This window comes from Cyanistes caeruleus, chromosome 1, assembly GCF_971803275.1.
Source record: "Cyanistes caeruleus chromosome 1, bCyaCae1.hap1.1, whole genome shotgun sequence".
Classification (NCBI taxonomy): Eukaryota; Metazoa; Chordata; class Aves; order Passeriformes; family Paridae; genus Cyanistes; species Cyanistes caeruleus.
This window is the reverse complement of record NC_141701.1, coordinates 60,330,718-60,350,185: the sequence shown is the minus strand read 5'-3', so window position 1 is coordinate 60,350,185 and position 19,468 is coordinate 60,330,718. Positions and strand designations below refer to the sequence as shown.

Here is a 19,468-nt window from a genome sequence, read left to right as displayed (position 1 = left end):
CATTTTATGAACCTTTAGCAGCTCAGCACAGTAACCACATCTTACTTTACACCAGTTCTAGATGAAGAGTTCCTCATGCTAAAAACAGGTGATGTAGCCCCATAGTTCCTGGCTTGTATCTTGGAACTCAGGCAAAAGGACAAACATTGCATAGGGAAAATGCAAGTACAGCCTTCTGGGACTGTCAATATTGGTTTCATTGGATTTTGAGATTCAGATTTTGTCTACAGCTGGCAAACCCAGTAAATATTGAACCTAATTAATAATCTAGTTATTACTGGTTTTACACAAATACAAGGGAACAGCAGACAGAATAAAGGAATATTCTGAGTCTTTCTTCACTGAGTGTGAACACTTGGGATGTTTTTTATGCTATTCCTGCAAGGTGAGACTGCCCATGAATAAGGAGACAGCCAAGACAGCAGACTGCATTCTGTCAGTACTATGAGAATGCCTTAATTTCATAACCATGAGCTTAATTTCTTAACAGATCAACTGTGACCTTGGTATTTCATACCATGTATTTTTAAAAGCCATAATTTATGTATTGTCTGCAATTTTATAGAACTTCCTTAAAAAAAATTTCCATGTATTGTCCATTATTTTCACTAATAAAAATATTTTTGAAAATTTCCAACATAGATCAATACTAATTAAAGGAACTGACTGATTTTTGTTTGTGGTGTGCCTTGAAGATACAGCTTTTTTTTTTTTTCCATACAACAGTTCAACAAAAATGGTCACTTCAGAATATATGAATTTTAACTCTTATTAATATAAACAATATTGTGTGAAAAATACTCAGCTGTATAAGCTTGCTGAAATCTTTATTAATATTTCAAATATCATCTGTTTAAAAGAAACTGCATTTTGCTCCACATAGAAGAGAGCAAAGTTATTTGAGAAGGTGATTCATTTAATTAGAAAGTTGTTCTAAAGCCAACTTTTTTTTTTTTTCCACACCAGTGTTAGTATGTTTAAGAGTATTTGACTGTAGCCTTATGTTGCTACACTAAGTATACAATTTTATTAAATCTCACTAAGGAGGGATAAACCTTCAAGCATTATTTATGCATACACTGAAAGGCACCACACCTTACAGAAATGCAACTGTTGCTCCAGTGGAACATCTGAATAATGAATTATTTATGAAAACAAGGAAAATGGGAGGTCAGCCCTCCTTCCAAGTCATGTCTGTTTCTTTTTGCATGTTTATATGTGATTACTTTTCTAGAGTCTTGATGTTAAAATTCAGGTAAAGTTTTACCTCAGAACTCCTTTGGAGCCTACTAACTTGACTTGAAAATCTTTGTTTTGAATAAATGTTCTTCAGATACTGAAGATGTTTAGAACCCAATCCCTGCTGGTCTTCAGAGATAGGATCCAGTAATCTCCAATAATCTCTTCTCTGCAAGTCCCATACCTGTTTTGTGCGTGCAACATGAAATCTAAAGAAACATTGTTTCTCTAAAGCGTTCTTCCCAGACTTGAATTTTGAGTATTTCTAATGAGTTACATTGGCAATAGAGCAGCAGAGGAAAAACTTGTTTAGAGGAATACATCAATTTCTGATTAACATCTGCTAGGTGGGTCAATACTGTCCAGTGAAATGCAAGACCACAACAGGGGTTAGTCAGCTATTAGTTTATTGATAATATAAATTGCGATCAGCATGGGAAGCCTCAGTAACCACAGAGAGTTGTGCAATCTGCTCAGGTACCTGATTGAGGTTCAGTCCAAGGTCATCCCTCCCAACTTAGATACCTGTTCTTTTTGACAGCAGGTTTTATACATCTATATCTCTCTCTCTATACATACATCTATTTCATGCCCCCCTGGTTACACATCAAACAATACAATGATGCAATAATTAGAATCTTGGGTCACTGTGACCTGAGGACCATCAGTGGGGGCAGGATGTCTGCTTTATGAACTGGGACTACATCACATGCATTGAACCATGTCCTTGATTCCTTGATCATCTTCCAGGTCCTGCCCCTGCAACAAGTACATCCCAATGTGCCACATTTATCTGTACAAACTGCAGGGACCAGGCTTAAAACCTTGAAACAGATGATTTTATGCACAGTTTTTCTTTCACCTCAATCAGCACATTATGAAAAAAAGACAAACCTCCATCCTTGTGGTATAGCTATTTACACCTGCAGCAGCACAGATATTTATGTGTTAAAAAACTTATATACAATAGTATGTTTCCTATTATTTCTGTATTAAAAAAAAGTAATGCAAAAATATTCTTAAATTCCTTCCCCAAAATAATCTGAAAACTTACATGGTGTTTTAGGAAGGCTTTTAAAATAATGTGCACAAAGAAAGATTACCTGAAAATATTGCCTGAAGGAAGACAACGAGAATCAGAATGGCAATATGCCATCAATAGTGCTTAGAAAAGGCAGCTGTTCTGAGGTTGGTATTCCTTTTGTTCACTTAGCTCTCTCTATTCTGGCTGATTCATATCAATCCCAAAGCAAAAATCATCAATAAGGTGCTTCATTAAGACATGGAAAATAGTCTTCAGTCTTGAAGAGGACTGGAGGTTCATAGAGGGTCTGCTGTTGTCGTGAGGAAGACGATTTCTGCAAATTAGATAAGTTTATTTTTCGCCTTTTTCATAAAGCATTTTAAAACAAAGCCTGCAGAGTTAAAATGTAAACCAAGGAAAGTTTCTAAGCTGTATCTCCTTAGTTGAATAAATTCTTAATCATAGCTCAGATGAGTCTGGCATATTCCTGATGTTAGTGAAGAAATGCAGCCTTTGACCCTTGCCATTCCAGCACCTGAACAGACCCAATCCTAGAACACGCACAAAATGCCAGCATTGCAGGAGCCAAACTGTACCATCCAGATGATGGGAGAGTCATTGTAACCTTCATCCTGCCCAAGCCATACACCTTTACTTTTTCTGCTCCAGGCTTAAATTTTCCTCAGCCACTTCTTTTTAGTCAACTCTGGGCCTGGGCTCTCATTTAGCTACTCAAAAAGTCTTCCTATGGAAACACACCCGGCAAATGATTCTTTCAAGAAAGTTGCTGCTGCTGCTGAGCTTCTTCATATGGCACACTGTTAAAAATAATCTGGTAGTGGACTGGAAAAGAGCTGTTACACTGTTTTTCAGGAAAGTTTCTATTTATGTAAGTATATATATGTTTCTATTAACTATTACCTGTACATTGTTTTGTTACATCAAATGGCTCATTGAAAGAGACCACCAAGGACCACTAGTGACTACTGTGTCAGCCTTGCTGCCTGTAAGTAATGCTGCAACTCAACACAGACACAGGGTATGTTTTCAATGCTGACATTAAACAGAATGCTTGAAATCAAGATTTCATTCATTAAAAGTTCCTCTCAACTAATAAAAAGATTTTGATAAACTATTTAGTAGAGTCCTGTCAGTTTGGAATGAGGAAATTAGCCTTCACCTAACGAAGTTAAAAGTACACCAAATATCATTGGTAGCCTTGGAGTTTAGCTTTCACAGCACCAAAATGAAGATGTAAAATAACCACACCTATGAAACAAAGTGGAAGTTTCTCAATATTCAGTTGAGCTGTATGCTTGTGCTCCATATGAAATAAGTACATATTTTCCTGCTATATAGAAAATTGTGCCTTTAACTTTACAATACCATTAATTTCTCTAAGTTTGTTTTGCCATCCAAGTTGCAATGAAATTAAAAAATATAAGCAAATGTCTGATCTATAAAGAATGTATACTATCAGTGTTCTCTGTATGACAAATTTTGCCAAATGTAAGAGCAACCTTCAGAATCAAAGTTCTGATTTTTAAAATCATTTCCTACCCTGTCCTATGAGAGAAACTGATGATGGGAAACTCAGGTCACAGGTTTTCTGCAGCTCCTGTCATGGATTTAAGAGGTGCTGTATTTGCCTCTGAGAAAAAAGGGGGTAATTTCAATCCAGTGAGGAAGATTTATAGGCAGGCACAGAACCCACAACTGCCTAAGCACACATTTATAATCAGTTATTTTTGCAGCTGCTTAGCAGACATTTTTACCTTTTGATAGTCTACATTCTTAGCAATATTAGAAGTCTTACAGTAGTGTTCTTTACACTGCCTGATATTCACAAGGGAAGAACTTTGGGCAAGATCTGAAAGGGAGATTATAAATACACACCTTGAGAAACAGAAAAAAATAGCCTTTGTGTAAAGAAACAGATACATTTAAATGGAAAGAGAATGAGGGAACCTGAGTAATTTAAAACTAGCAGTAAAACGTGAATTACAGCTACAGTGAAAAACATGGTATCAGAATAACCTCCTTTTCCAAACCATGTGCTTTACCATGGATGTATTGAGCAAGTTAAATATCAGGCATGTAGAGAAATCTCTATAGGCATTTTCATTCACATATGGTTGTGTTTACTACTGAAAGTAGTTATTTTACTATGCAATACCCAGAATCACCACAGAACAATAACCTGCCTTTTAGTAAATCAAGTAATGCCAGTAAGCTTTGGGTGTTATTTTATTGCTACCCATAATCAAACTAAGAAACCACTGGAGATGCCAGGTTCACCTTACTGACACTTTCAAAGATTTTCTACCTCTTAAATTGTGGAAAAAGTGCTAATTTGGAAAAGTGTTCCCATACAACATTAAAATAAACTACTTTCTTAAAACTATCAAACTTTTCAAGTGAAGATTGCAATTCCTTGGTTGATAACTGTTTCTAGAAAAAAATGGAAAATACTGTTGAATATTCTTCAAGGCAACTTGTGCAGTTTTTTGGTTTTGTAACTGGCCCAAAAAAGAACAGCTTTGTGTTGCTGTTTTTAGGGTTTTTTTAAAGAAAAAATGACAGAACACTAAACTAAAACACCAAGGAAAATGAAGGAATGAGATGAGAAACCTATAGGCTGCACAGTAAACAGCAGTGAAGAACAAGTTCCTTGAACCAAGCCTTAACAAGACAACACATGTTCTTTTTATATGTATTTTTCTCTGTTGCCATATGTGATTGGAAGATGTAGGAACAAAAATACTTCAAAGAGCCACAACCTTCTTCCTGTCCCCCTCCACAAAGCTGTTTTTCATCATTCTTACCAGGAGACAGAAAACTGAGCTAGTACAGGATGAATATATGAAAAGATAAAACAATCTGTGAGCTGACAAGATGCAAAAGAGTAGAATTTACAAATGCTGTAGTTGACAGGTGATGTCAAGAAGCATCAGGTATTCAGATGATTTTGGGTTTTTTTTTTTAACCAAAAGGTTATTTTAAACCCGAGGCATAATGACAGTTCAGTGCTAGGTAAGGCATTACTGAGTATACCAGAGAGAGCAATTCAAGTCTTTTGTAAAGGAGCAGTCCACAAGGAAAGAGAGAGAAAACTGCATCCTTAGAAAGTTTACCAAGATGGTAACATGATTATCAAAATGTGTGGATTGAATATGAACATGACCATTATTTTAAAAATACTGTGCAGATTAGCTTTCATTTTCTTTCTTGGTAACATTTGTGCAGTGATGTTATCGATGCAGAAGAATCCTTTAGCAGTTGCTTGTAATGGGCTTTTCCTACTTGCTTTACATACCAACAGAGATCAAGGGTGCTTTAGTATTGAGGCTTGTGCATTATGTGCTTGTTTGTGTCCTTCACATTAATTTCTCTGTGTGCTCAGCCAGTTTTGCAACATTACAAAAATCCTTGTAAGAAATTCAATTTTTCTAAATTTTTAAGTTTGGTTGTTTCCTTTTATTTTTTTTTTCTTAAAGACGCCTGAGAACTTTGTAAAAATCCTAATAAAGTATATAAAACAAGTACAGCTACATTCAGATACATTTGTAACAAACATATTATTATTTAAATCATCTGCTCTAGTAAGCAGAGCAACTGAGCTAGTCACATGGCAGCAGAACTTTACTTACATTAAGGAAGGATGGCATGCTGATTGTGTGCAAGATTTTCTTGAATGTGCTTGGAAAAGCTCCAAGGTCTGTTTCTGCCTTTATGACGCGTTCTTCCAGTCCAGCTACGCTATTCCCTATCATTTTCACAAAAGCCTAGTGTGGGAAAAAAAACCAAACAAACAAGAAAATAAATATGACATTTTCACTAACAAAATAAAACAGGATCATACATTGCAAAATGATGATGAAAGATCCATTGCTTAAATGAGGAGTCAAAAACCTCATGCTCTACTTCCCTTCTGCCTACAAGTTCATTTTAATGCTGAAAATTACTTGAGATACTTAAAAGACTGAAAACCAGGTTAAAGCTAATAAAACCATCCTCCTTTTCCAATTTTCCTTTCAAATAACTACATTGGATATTTCAGAATCTAGACTTCTACCTGTCTTTGTACTACTGAAAGAAAAACCAAGGATCTGAACAATGGTTTTGAAGCTTCGTTAGGGATCAAGTGAGCTCTCATTCTGTATCTGAAAATTTGAAAGCTAACACAAAAGTCTGCCTTGCTTCAAACAGTCAATGAACAATTTTTTATTTTTTTTTTTAAATATATGTCTGGAATTCTCACAGTCCCCAGAAATTCTTCATAAATGTAGTCCTCTTTATTAACCCTGAAGTACTGAACCCAGCATGGACATGAAGAGAACAACTCACCTGAGCTCACTCCACGTATCTGCACACACACACACACAAATATGCAGACGTTGATTTTTCCCTCCATCAGGAAACAAAATATATCTAGAAGACAGCAAATACATACCTCTAGTTTGTCAATCTTCCTATATATCTGCCTCATTTCTGTAGCTTTTGTGTAAATTTGAGGTATACTTTCATTGACAACTTGAGAGGAATCACTTCGAATCTAAACACAATGCAAAGAAATAATACAAAATCAATGAATGAAACAAAATGTTTAGTAGATTTTACTCTGGAGACTAGAACTGTGCTCCAATAAACAGATAAAATTTAGAGTTTAAAAATACTGGAATAAATTAGTATAAAAACACTAAATTAAAATCAACACACTATAGCTTTTTAGTATAGTTTCCAAGTAACTCTGAAGAAAATGTATTTTGCAGAGACTAATATTCACCTTTATACTTATATTAAAAATAGGCTACATATACAATATACATTGTATATGTACCATCTCTTCTGAACTGGATTGGAGCATTTTCTAAGACACACTAAGGACCTAAATATATTCAGATAAAATTTTGTCTTAAGTTTTACTACCTGTACTTTTCCTCAGGTTTGTTAAAAAAGTCACAAAAATCTTAGTTTACTGGTGTTAAAAAAACCCTCCAAACCTACAGCAGAGTTGTGCAGGAGAACCGTATGTGCTACACTTTAAAAGACAGCCTATCTACCAATGTCAGCTTACAGGAAGTTTCCATTCAGTCTCCCCATCTAACCCTATGAGAAAAGTGGAAACAAAGCTGCTATTCTGAAAAGAGGGTCCCCTAAAGACAAATCTGGCCTTGGTGGCTTGGCAGCTGATTAGGTATTTTCATTATAAAACCAACAAAGGATGTCTTTATGTATTTTAAAGGATAATTAGAATATCATACTGTTCTTTTAAAACTGTCACTGCACCACTCAAAATGGGATTCTGTACATATACACAGACAAGAATACAAATACAACTACACAAATATGCAGTTAGGAAAAATTTCTTCACTGAAAGGGTTGTCAAGCGTTGAACCAGGTTGCCCTGGGAAGTGGTGTAGTCATCATCCCTGGAGGTATTTAGAAGATGTAGCACTTTGGGACATGGTTTAGGGGTAAATATGGCACTGCTGGGTTAATGGCTGGATTTGATGATCTTAGAGGTCTTTCCCAACCTAAGAAGTTCCATCTGATTCTATTATTCTATAGCTAGATAGACACATTTCACTCTGACATGAAAGCCTGGTAGTTTTCATCCATGAGTTAGTTACCTGATTCCAAAATAACTCATTTAATTATTAAATATGTTTTCATACTAGAAGTTTCCTAGACTAAAGGCTTCTTTCTCTCTGAGTCTTACTTACAAACACCGATTAAACTGTGTTTAATCTGACTTTGAAAACACAACCACGTGCAAGTTATACGAACCATGTCCAACATTCCCACGAATTCATCCACTCTGGTCAGTAAATCTTCCAGACTCTTGTCTAAGCTTTCTATCTGCAAAACAGAGGTCACTTGAAGTGCTGAAAACACACCCACACACACACACACGCACCCACACTCTCACATTCACAAAACCCCGGCCAGCCTCACAAAGCGGACCACCGAGTACAGACACCGGTCAGACTACAGCCAGTCCCACGGGAATCCCACGGCTTCTCCTCTCTCTCGGCTTCCTTCAGCGCAAGGGTCGCGACCCCCGCTACGTCCTGTGCTGCACAGCCCCAGCCCGGGAGCGTGTCCATCTCCACAGGGCTGCGCTCCCATGACACCCCTTCCCTGTGCCCGGGAGCTGTCCGGGAGCCCCGGCCCGGCCCCTCGCCCACCTGCTCGCTGAAGAGGCTGCGGTCAGCGAGCAGGTACGCGGAGTAGGCGGCGGCGGTGGCGCTGAGCGACGCCTCCGAGGCGTCCTCATCCTCCGCTTCCCCGAGGCCGGAGGCTCTGCTTTGGCTCTGGGACACGTTCCCGCTGTCCGCGCCGGGACAAGCGTCCGGCAGCTCAGCTCCAGCCCGTTCGCCCCCACCGGCAGCCGCCGCCATCCCACGGCCCGCTCCCGCCGGGATGCGCCGCCCCTCACATGACCGGGCGGAGCGGCGCAGCCGCGCTCCCGGCAGGAGGGGCCCGGCCCAGGGAGCGGGCGGAGCGGGAGCGGCCCGGCCCTGGCTGAGGAAACAGCCTCCTCCGCCTCCGAGCAGCCCTTGCCGAGCGCTGGGACAGGAACATGGCTCCGTCTGCGGGAGCGTTTGTGGAGGATGGCCTTTAGCGAGGGCTGGCGTGCCGCTGCTCCCTCAGCCACCCTCAGAGCCCCGTTCGGCATTTAATCCCACTCGCGAAGGGGCCCCGGCCTGTGAAACCCGAGCGGCTCAGCCGCGTTTCCACGCAGATTCCTCCCGTCACGGCCTGAGCTGGCAAGGGAAGCTCACTGTGAGTGGACAATTTACAACAAAGCTTCCCTTACGGCTGTGGGGCACTCAAAATAGAAGCTGGGTTGTGTGTGTTTATTTTCCCCACGATGATGCCGCACAAAATGTTTGCAAGTCTTCAAAGTTATTTCATGAAGTGTTGGATCCAAGGCCACATGAACAGCTGGCTGTTCTCAGTTTGTAGTTTGTACATGTGTGTGAAACAACTTATGCTTCTCCTCCCTCCTGCGATGAATGGGGTGGAAAAGTTTGGATAGATTGTACTGGAACGCTTTCTATGGACAGTGACAGCCAGCAGGCGCCGGGCAAAGGGGTGCAGTGCGGCCCTCAGAGGTATCCCGGCCTTTTTCCAAGGAGCCAGAATTACCCATCAAAGCCCGCAGGTCTGCAGCAGGAGGAGGGTAGGAAGCTACTTGGTGCCCATGGAAATCCGAATAACAGGAACCTTTAGTAAAAGCAGCACTGAGGAAAAAACACTGCACTAAAATGGTTGCAGAGTTGAAGAGCCACCCAAACTGGCTACTTTGTTGTCATAGGGAGGGGAGATGCTTCCACATAAATTGCTGGAGGCACTGTGAAAAAAATACAGAGTAGAAGACAGACAGTGAACATTTTATTGCAGACAAGGTCACATTTTCATCAGTTAACTAAGGTAAAATGAGTAACTTCAGCCAGACAAATCCACTTATTCATAAAAGTAGTCTTATTTAAGGTGTAACAATTTTTTCTGGATAAGATGATCTGATTGACTGAAGCATATCCAGCTAATTCATTTTTTTTACTGCACCAATAATCTGATGATTTTTTTTTTTTTTTAATGAAAACCTTTGGTAAAGTACAAACACAGTTTTAAGACGAACAGGATCAATGTTCTATTCTTACTGTGCTGTGAAAAATACGTACAGCTCTATAGCTGCTTTGATACCTAGAAAAGTTTTAATTAGAGTAAGTGAAAGACTTTTAAAATAAATTCTTAAAGCAAATCTAAAAGAAATAAACTAAGTTCAATGTCCCAAAGATATTTAACCATGAGCAGAAGACTGGTTGTTCCACAGGTATTCTAAATTAGCAACAATGAATTAGTCCACACATCCTTTTTCCAGCCATTACAGATTCCAAAACGGAATGTAATTTTTCCAAACCAAGACTCCTGAATTTTTGTGTTCATAAAATATTTAAGAAATGTCTATTCCACCATATAAAAAAAGCTTTAATGTACTACAAAGTTAAAAACAAAGAGCAAATGACACAAGCTAAAAGTAGAAAAATACATTTAAAAACATTTATATTTTGTTCCTTACACTGATCAAGATATAACAAAATATTTTAGATTAGACCACTTTGATAAAACTCATGGTGTTTCCAGAAGCAGACAGGTACTGACTCAACAGTCACTGGTCACTCACTAGCCCCCTGGCCACCCAGCAAAGGTGTCTGACCTTCCCAAATATCCAGTATATTTTAACTTTCCAGAAGTCCTGTGCAGACATAAAGCTTTATTACTGTAGGAGCCCAAAGGTAACAGAATTATTCTAAGTTAGGCTTGAGAGTCAGTCAGCATCCCTCCTCTCCACAGGGAAATCTCTTGTCAAGGAAAGACCTTGTGGATTGCCCCAAAGGTACAGCAAGGACCTCTGTCAGCTCTGAGGCCTGCATGCCTAAAAACTCACACGAACCATGATTCTGAACAAACAGAGATGATGCGGGGAGGGGTGAAAAAAACAAAGAAACAAACCAAAAAAAAGCCAAACAAACAAAACAAGGAGGTATTAACTAATAAATATGGTGAGAGAATACAAGGCGGCCGCGGCGCTGCCCCCGCCGGCCGGCAGGTGGGGCCCATGGCCCGGCAGCCGCGGCCACGGCGGGGAACACGCGGGTTTATACGGATAGAGATTGCTATCGTTTCCTTTGGAAAATGTGTCTGCAGCGTCTCCCGAGCGCTGTTACCACCGGAATAGGAAACGGCTGCTTTTACAGAGCTCGTCTGGATTAGACATAACGCTGAGAAGACGGTGTAAACAAGTCGGCGGAAGGGCTGTATGGAACAGGAGACGACGGGATGGCTATTAAGAAGCACTCTGTCCTTAGCTGGTGTTAGAAGAAAACCATGTTCCACTTCAAATAGACATGTCTGTTACTATTAAAATCTAATTCATATACATGCATGTATAAATACATCTACCCATGCATTCAAACCCGAGTATATAACACTGCCATGGGTAGCCTGTCAGACTGCTTACGTTTATACCAACTAAAACAAATTTGTGTTCTCACTTCAGGGCCGGGACATAAACCAGGTTTTGCACTCTGGATTTCTCCTGACAAATTTTGCAGTGCATAACAGTTTTATGTCTAACTCCAGATGCCACGTTTCCTAGAAAGCAACAATTTCCTGCACCCGTGAGGTCTGTGAGAATATCAGCTCCCTGTTTTGTGCACGTGTTGCACGAGTCGATTGTCCCAATTGGCACTTAAGACTGTAAGGAGAATTGCAGAAATTGCTACTAAAGTGTAATGACTGTTCCGTCCTCCTCGATACCTCCTCTGGGGATAACCAGACTGTGTCGGGGATCAGTTTTTAAGGAACTGAGTAATTTGTGGATGTTGCCGTTGCTTTCTCGGCCAGAGTTGTTGTTGAGCACCAGGTCCCTTTGAAGTCTGTGGCTAAGGCTGCTGCCATTGATTCGAGAGAGGCTACTGGAAGTAAGGCTGTGCAGTTTAGGAATGTGTTGTGGCTCCAGACCACCCTCGATGACAATGTCAGCCTCTTCGTCACTCTCCATTTCATCAGGGTGGAAGTTCTGCAGAACGTGGGATGTAGGCAAGCTATGGTGACTCGCAGTGCTGTCTGTAGACTGACCAGAGCTACCAGACATCCTACTGCTCCGAATAATATTGTTCCTCTGGTTTGCTGGCTTGACTGTGATAATGAGATTATGGCTGTTGGCAATCATCATGTCTGTGACTTGGTCAAGAGTCTTTCCTGCTACTTCAATGCCATTGACTTCCAGGACTTCGTCATTCACAGCCAGCAAGCCTGTGCTCTCTGCCAAGCCACCAGGAACCATACGGGAGATGAAGATGCCGGGTACTTTTTCCAGTCCGTGAGGAGTCACCCTTACACTGGTGCCATCACGAATGTAAAATCCCAAGGGTTTCTCACACCCGTGTCGATACAGCCTCACTCTCCTGTGTGTTTCAGGGAGAATGTCCACATCGATTATGGAAGACACTGGTCTAAAATCATGAGGCATGCTAATGTTGATGTGAGGACGCCGGCGGAGGTTGTCATTGCGCAGTGTCACCAGAGCCTTCTTCTTCCTCGACAGCGTATTGGTCCCAAAATTGCTGTAGTCCACTTCATCTGAAAGAGAGACAGTACCAATGTATCAAACAGAATAATTCAATCTGCAGGGCATTTTTCTCCCCCAGTTGGTTCAGTGAAGGCACTAATCGTATTATGGAAATAAAAATAATAGTATTTAAAAAATAATACTAATATGGGAAAAATAAAATGAATTATTTCATTTATTCTAATCTTGGTTTCACTTTATGTCCACCAGCACAACACTCAAAATGAATTAATTGTTTACAATGACTCCCCATATTTCTCCCCTGTTTTGGAGAAAAGAGACTTCTGATTCTCAACTCTTGTTGTCAGCTGTGCAGAAGGCAATTCCTGCTGCAAGCCTGATACAACATCTTGGATGTGAGACTGTATTTTTAGAGCTAGATTGTATTTTACACAATTTTACTCTAGTGGGCAAGGAGCATATATGCATTCCTAACCTAAAAGTCTAAACTGGGGAGTATTTCAATACCCAATACACTGCCTTAACCTTAGGTACAAAGATGTACCTAAGATGAAAGCAAGAGTGCAGGAGAGTAGTTAGGTATGTTTTCAGCCTAGGCTTTTCTACTAAAGGAGCTTTGTTAATGTGCATCTCTTGGTACATCACTTTTCACTCTGGAGTATTTTACTTCAGATCAGCTGAACTTGACAGCAATAAAAAGTGCCAGATAAAAGAAAGGTACAGTGTAAGCAAGCAGCCTGGCAGAAAGAGAAGCAGGTAGGAGGAAACTCCTTTGCTTAGTCTGTATGCTAGGGATTGCAGAATGGACGTGGATTCACACACATTCCTGCCTTTGAGAGCAAGATTCACAGGAAAATACCTTTCTGCGGTCTGCAGTTTAAGGAATTGTTTAAATATTTCATTCTCTGTAGCAGTTATCTCAAGGGCATGGGGAAAGTGATCACCCTTAATTCATCCAGGTAAACCAAGTTATTCCATATAAGAAGTTCATGTTATGCTTTGCATTAAAAAAATACTTAAATCATTAAGTTGTTAGTGTACAAAATTGCATCACTGCATCTCACAATAAAAGTACTGTGCATATTTTAAACATGAACCATGCACTAGCTGGAAAGTTATTTCACCAGGAGTTTAAGCATACTTTTCAGATAAATTAACAGACTTTCAGTTTATTCTCCTGTTGAAGAGGAGCAGTGCCATACAAAGTGCAATTACAGAACTGCCACTAAGAAAATTGCTTCTCCGACAAATTAACCTTGCGTAGCAATGTTTAAAAGAGTAAGACAATACCTCTACGTGATAAGGGGAAAAAGGGTGTTAGTAAAAACAAGCTTATAATTGCAATTTTATGTTTTGCAAGGTTTCATTTTCAAGCCCACTTTCAAGACGTATTATTGACTGACTTAAATTAAGTGACATTAAGTTACTCTAATTAAAGGACACTAAAAAAAAGTGGTCAGTAGCAACCTGATCTAACTGAACCTCAGGGCAGGTTGTTAGATTAGCTGGACTCCAGAGGTGGTCCCATCCAGTCTAAGTTATACAGTGATCTTATACAGCCCTTTGGGCTGGAAAAAAAAAATTAAAAAACTTCTGAAAGACTATTTCTGCATTCTCCTATAACTTATTTACACTGGCTATAGTAACCCTAAGGACATCACAAGGCAGCTGGAAGGTCATCCTAAAGAAAAAGTTTCTGTGAAATGAAGATATTCTTTGCACAAATCTGTTGTGTTTAACCTGACATTCACCTCTTCTCTCTCCTCCTAGGATGTTCAGAGCTGTAGCAGCTGCACAGGCCCTGTTGTGTTATTTTAGACCGGTGAGGCACAGGATTGGAAGTCCTTAAAATCACCCAAACACAAGAAGCTCCCAAGTGGTTTCTGGAGGGGTATTCACAGCCAAAACAGTGACTGTGATAGCACCTTCTTAACTCCACCTGGTGAACAGTCAGTGCAGTGACTACTCTTTTGAGTACAGTAGCCAATTACTGCAGCCAAAGCCAGGTATGATTTGTCTTCTTACCAGGATCACCATCTACATTCAGCTACTTCTGATGGATGATTCCAAAGGTTCACAACAAGTATTTTTCCTTGTAAAGTATGGGGGCACAAGAGATATCGTTCATCACCACAGTTTCCAACACTGTGCCCAGCTCACCCCTACAATTCGCTGATAAATTTCTGTGACAGTTCTATGAAAACAACTTGGCACTTCAGATCTAGAATTCAAATTCTTCCTTACTTGAAATACAGTGCTGTAGAATAGTACTGCTGTGCCTTAAGGTCCAAGAGAACCTTTATCAGAAATTTTCAGTTTAAGATGCCACTTCAAATTACACATGGGTTTATGCTTTTAAGACTGTCTCTAGGAGTACTGGCAAAAAAAGCTTGAAACAAAACCTATATTCCTTAAAGGCTCAGAAAATTAGCAGGTCAGTACAGTTCATTGCTGTGCAGGTAAAATGAAACACAGGTCCTGGTTAGCCATCTATCCCCTGGAAGCACACAGGTAGCTGTTACCTCCTTCTCTCTCTCTGTTAGTATATTAACACTTAATTACTTCAGGGCAAACTTGCAAAAGCTTTACCAAATAATTAATCTCTGAGTATTTGTTGACAAAACTGTTTTCTTTCCCTTAAATTAACAACCTAGAGAGTTAATTCTCACAAGATGCAAGTTTGTGATGATAAAGTAGCACAGTCACAGAAGTATGATGGCCCTCTTAACAGACATAAGTAATTTCTGAAGCACCTCCCTTGAGCTGAACCAACAGCAGAGTACTGGCACAAAAGAAGTGGTTGTTTTGTGCCTGTGACCTCCTCACCTATGCTCAGCCCACTAACCAGTCTCCCCAGATGACTGCCAGCATTCCTAACCTCTGAACAGCTTCAAAACAACCACCTCCTTTAATAACAAAAAGCCCATCTCACCACAAAAATGCTAACTTTTTCCTCCAAACACAAACCAGGCATGAGCAGGGATTATATTACAAGTGATGCAGGTTACCTTCAGTGTGGGACCACTGACTGTTCTAGGGTTTAGTATTACAGGGCTGGACCATGTTAAAAAATTCAGTACATGTCCTGCCGATGACTGGAGATTTTGCTTTAAAACAGTGCCAAGCAGTTTCCAACTCTGACTATAAATGGGATTCTATACAAGAAAGATGAAATCTAATTGTAACAGGTAAAAACTGTTAAAAGCTATTACAGGTTGGAGAAATGAGAGCTAATTTGAAGAGTTTTTAAGAAAAAATACTAACTTTATTTTCTAGAAAAAATTTGAAGTTCAGAATACATGCTCTTTGACCATACAGGCATTATCACATTACTTGAATTCAAGGTAACCTGCTCTCTAGTGGTTACATTCACTTGAGACATCACCTTAAAATAAAAAAAGTAAAACAAAACAAAACCATCTTTTACAACATAACAGCTACACTCACAATGTTATTTAAAACTACTACTCTTGCTGCAGGAATAAAGCAAAGTATCTCGACTGAAGTTTAACACCAATTGTTGCTGTGGCAGCAGAAAGTCATCAATCCCCACACCACAATGAAAATAAAATCTCCTTCTTCACAAGGGAACTGGGAGAAGTTAGCCACCCCTGAACATCATTCACTTTTATCAACTATGGGGTGGTCACACAATGGTGCACTACTCATTTCCAGTACTAAACTGCTCAGGTGGTATGTGTCAGACTGAAATGGAAACTGTATCAGTGCATAATTTATAATGACACAATTTTAATGAAGGTCAGCAACTTGTTAGGTTTTGTGTTTCTCACCATACATGATTTCAAGCAGGAAGGCCATTTCAGCTAAAGAAATGGACTGTGCTTGATGCCAGGTCTCAGGCAAGACCAGAATGTACCATATGGAACCAGACAGAGCTCATTTTTCATTTGTTGCAATATCAAATTCCCCTTTTGCAGAACAAAAGGGGTCTACAGAACTCTGCATGTATAGCAGAGGAGGAGTGAGTCACCAAACGGCACATCTGAACAATGCTTAAAGCACTGAATGTTACAGGGTGTCATATTTTCTTATGTCTCAAAGGAGGCCAGAGTTAAATGTTACTTACATACAGGTGACAGAGGGAGAATTAGCCTTTTAGGTCTTGACTATGTCCGTCATTTCTCGGAATATGCCAGATCGTATGGATCACTTTAATCTACAAGATGCAGTGTTTTCAGATAAAATGCACTATGAACTAGATGGATAATCTTGAATAACCACTAAACTTTAGAAGACTTGGACTGAATTTTACCTGTGCCCATAATTTGCTTCTGACTGAAAGTACTGTTCCTGTAAGAAGAGATGAAGAACATAATTTGCCACAGTTGGAGAAGAACTCCTGACGTTTTCAATTCTCTCTTACTTGAATCTGCAACCCAAAACTACACAAAAAATACCTCAAACTCTTCTGTAGGCACTCAATAGCCACTCTTTTCTCCAAAAGCTTCAGCTTTCAGTACATTTGAAGAAATGTTTTCTCTATTACTGAGTTACACAAAATCTGAAATATTTTGGATGAGTCTTTTCTGTTATTATGTGTTTGGTTAGTGGGGTGCTTTGGGGTTTTTTTTTAATAGTATTGTCACTACCTGCTTACCCCTTTCTGTTAGACATCTCTTCATGCAGAGATGGAGACTGTGCTCAGTTTCTTGACAATGGTGATGGTGGTGGTTAAAAACATACCTGTAAAACTGATAACTTTGAGGTGTTCTTCTAACAGTTCTGTAGCTAGCCTGTGGCATTACAGGACACCTTACACCTTCCTAGTGGGCATCATAAATCCTATCATTAAGTCACACAGGACATATCAGCTGAGAATACTAAAAGGCTATTTCTAAGGCTAAAAAAACTGCTTAGAGCCTTTGGTTGTAGCCAAGAGAGTATTGTATTTCTGTAATTTACATGAAACAAGAAATTATAGACCTTCTGAAAAAAACCACCAGGAGCACCACTCCCACTGCTTGGACAGCTGCTTTTCATAGGAACTGCCTGCCAGATAAAATACCAAAGCTTAGCCAGATAAGATTGTATAAACAAGCTGAATTCCACAGAGAAGCAGACTGCCAGGCTCCTATAGGAACAGTTCATTTCAGACTCTACATTTTCAGTGTACATGCACTCATGGCTTATTATTTCCTCTGGGAACTGTGGAACATTAGTTGACAGCTCTGGAAAGTACTTCAAAGACAAAATTACTTCCACTAGGGAGAGCGGCACTTCAGGCAGCTTGGGAAGGAGGCCAATGAGTCATTAATAGTGAAGGGTAACCCCTCCATCCAACAGATCTCTATTACTGAGCATTCAAATCAGCAGCAGTCATAAAGCCACTTCAAGGGAACCTGTCATGTTGAACCCTTCTACCTTTCTGTGTCCCAGCTACAAAACACTGTCCATTTTTGACAGAAACTGAAATCACTTTCTATTTTCTCAGAAAGATCAACACCAGAAGCATTTGCGAAAGCAATCAGACAGCAAATAAGCTGGCAGTCTCTCATTTATGGTCTGTAAGGCTGACTGCATGCAAAGGGATTTTAAGAGGAAACAGATACAAAATGAACTATGACCTGGGGGGAGGACCAGTGCCAATACTGCTCATCAAGGAGTATTTAATGGCGGGAAAAAGAAGGTTATCTGAATGCTAACATTGCATTGTATGTGTTTTAGGAATATTTAAGAAAAAATTCAGCCATACTGCTGCCAGCAACCTCTGGGTGAACCAAACCAAAAAAACACACTGCAGGTAAAGTAGTTGTAGCTGTTATTCTGTCAAAAATCAAGCAATGTATCCCACATATGAATACTCATTCATCTCTCTCCCTTCATATCACTGTATCAGAAGAAACTGGACACAATCTCATCAACATTTAGAAGACCTCCTAAATGTTATAGTTTATCATTAACATTCAACAGGACTTTTGAAGCAGGAACTATGCCCAATAAACTGCAGTTTTGCAAAAGGCAACCTTCTTTCTCCAGTGATTTAGTCAGTAATAGAGAGATAAATTTGCCTTCCTACTTAGGAAGTGTTCATCAATAGGTTTAGGATTAAAATCTAACACAATCTATAATACATATATATTATATATATCATATATATATATAACATGTTGTTTCAAGACGGTAAATGTTATTTTGTTCTTGGGTTTAGCATGTTACATCAGTCAAAACTAGAATTGCATTAATCTCTGTTTCTTTACAGTGTTGGACATGTATAAAAAACATTTTTATGCTGGCTGCCTTGAGGATGGAGACAATCAATTCCTCGGGACTTTAGCCTGCACTGCTGGCAGGGCCTCCTGCACTTCTCATTGCTTGTCATCAGAGGCCACTGTTCCCTTGCTGAATCTCTTCCTTTCTCAGTTGGAGGCCCTCGTTTTTGACTCCCAGCCCTGCTCAATGGAGCAGAGGTACAACCTGAAAGTTCATCCCATGAAAGAAGTGAGGGCTTTGGAAGAGACAGGTGCTACCAAATATAAGTAAGCACCCAGGCACGTACTCCCAAAGTTACCCTTGTCCTCAGAAACATCAAAACCCAGCTCTCCAAACTGTCCCATAAGCCAACTATTGGACTCCCAAATATTACAGTGGATGTGCAGATAGTGATTACTAGGATTGTCAGGGTTTTCTTCCTCTAAGTTTGATATGTGACTTCTCTTCTATCCTAAAACATGCCAGAAACAACAGCCTTTCCCCCCTTGCTGCTTTCCACAAACCACATTATGCCAAGATTACGTAACTGCAGCAGCAGAAAATTGTGGGCTTTCAGCTTTGGCTTCATTGCTGAATTTTTTTTAAGTATTAGTTAATCTTTCCCACTTCCTGCAGGAGATCAGTCGGAAGTTGGGAGGAGTCTGATGTTTCTGCTGCACTTCTCAGATATTAATCATTATTATGTTCGTCCCAGGTCACAGGTGCTGCCCAGGAGGTTTTGATGCTGAGATGGCTTCCCAGGACAGCCAGCAGGGAGGACACCCAGCAGCAATACTGGGTGCAGAGAGGAATAGCATCATCTGTAAACAGCTCTCCTGCTGGCCTGGCAAAAGAAGCCTATCACCATGTATTCAACAACTCCCAGCAAC

The 19,468-nt window shown here is 39.9% G+C and overlaps 2 protein-coding genes across 6 annotated transcripts in view; both read right to left on the bottom strand.

The window, feature by feature from the left end:
* Positions 1-1,629: 1,629 nt before the first annotated feature.
* Positions 1,630-8,766, bottom strand: BLOC1S4 (biogenesis of lysosomal organelles complex 1 subunit 4). The gene is made up of 5 exons (XM_023921741.2): positions 8,455-8,766; positions 8,054-8,125; positions 6,717-6,818; positions 5,914-6,048; positions 1,630-2,597 (listed from the first exon to the last, which is right to left on the bottom strand). The coding sequence occupies exons 1-5, from the start codon at positions 8,665-8,667 to the stop codon at positions 2,499-2,501; spliced, it is 621 nt and encodes a 206-aa protein (XP_023777509.2). The 5' UTR covers positions 8,668-8,766; the 3' UTR covers positions 1,630-2,498.
* An 885-nt stretch (positions 8,767-9,651) lies between these two features.
* Positions 9,652-19,468, bottom strand: part of PARD6G (par-6 family cell polarity regulator gamma) — a 116,619-nt gene continuing 106,802 nt past the window's right edge. For all 5 annotated transcript variants that reach the window (XM_086894944.1, XM_086894953.1, XM_086894934.1 and 2 more), the window contains one exon: positions 9,652-12,418. In XM_086894944.1, coding sequence (XP_086751070.1) covers positions 11,559-12,418 — 860 coding nt within the window. In that variant the 3' untranslated portion in view covers positions 9,652-11,558. The remainder of the gene's footprint in view (positions 12,419-19,468) is intronic.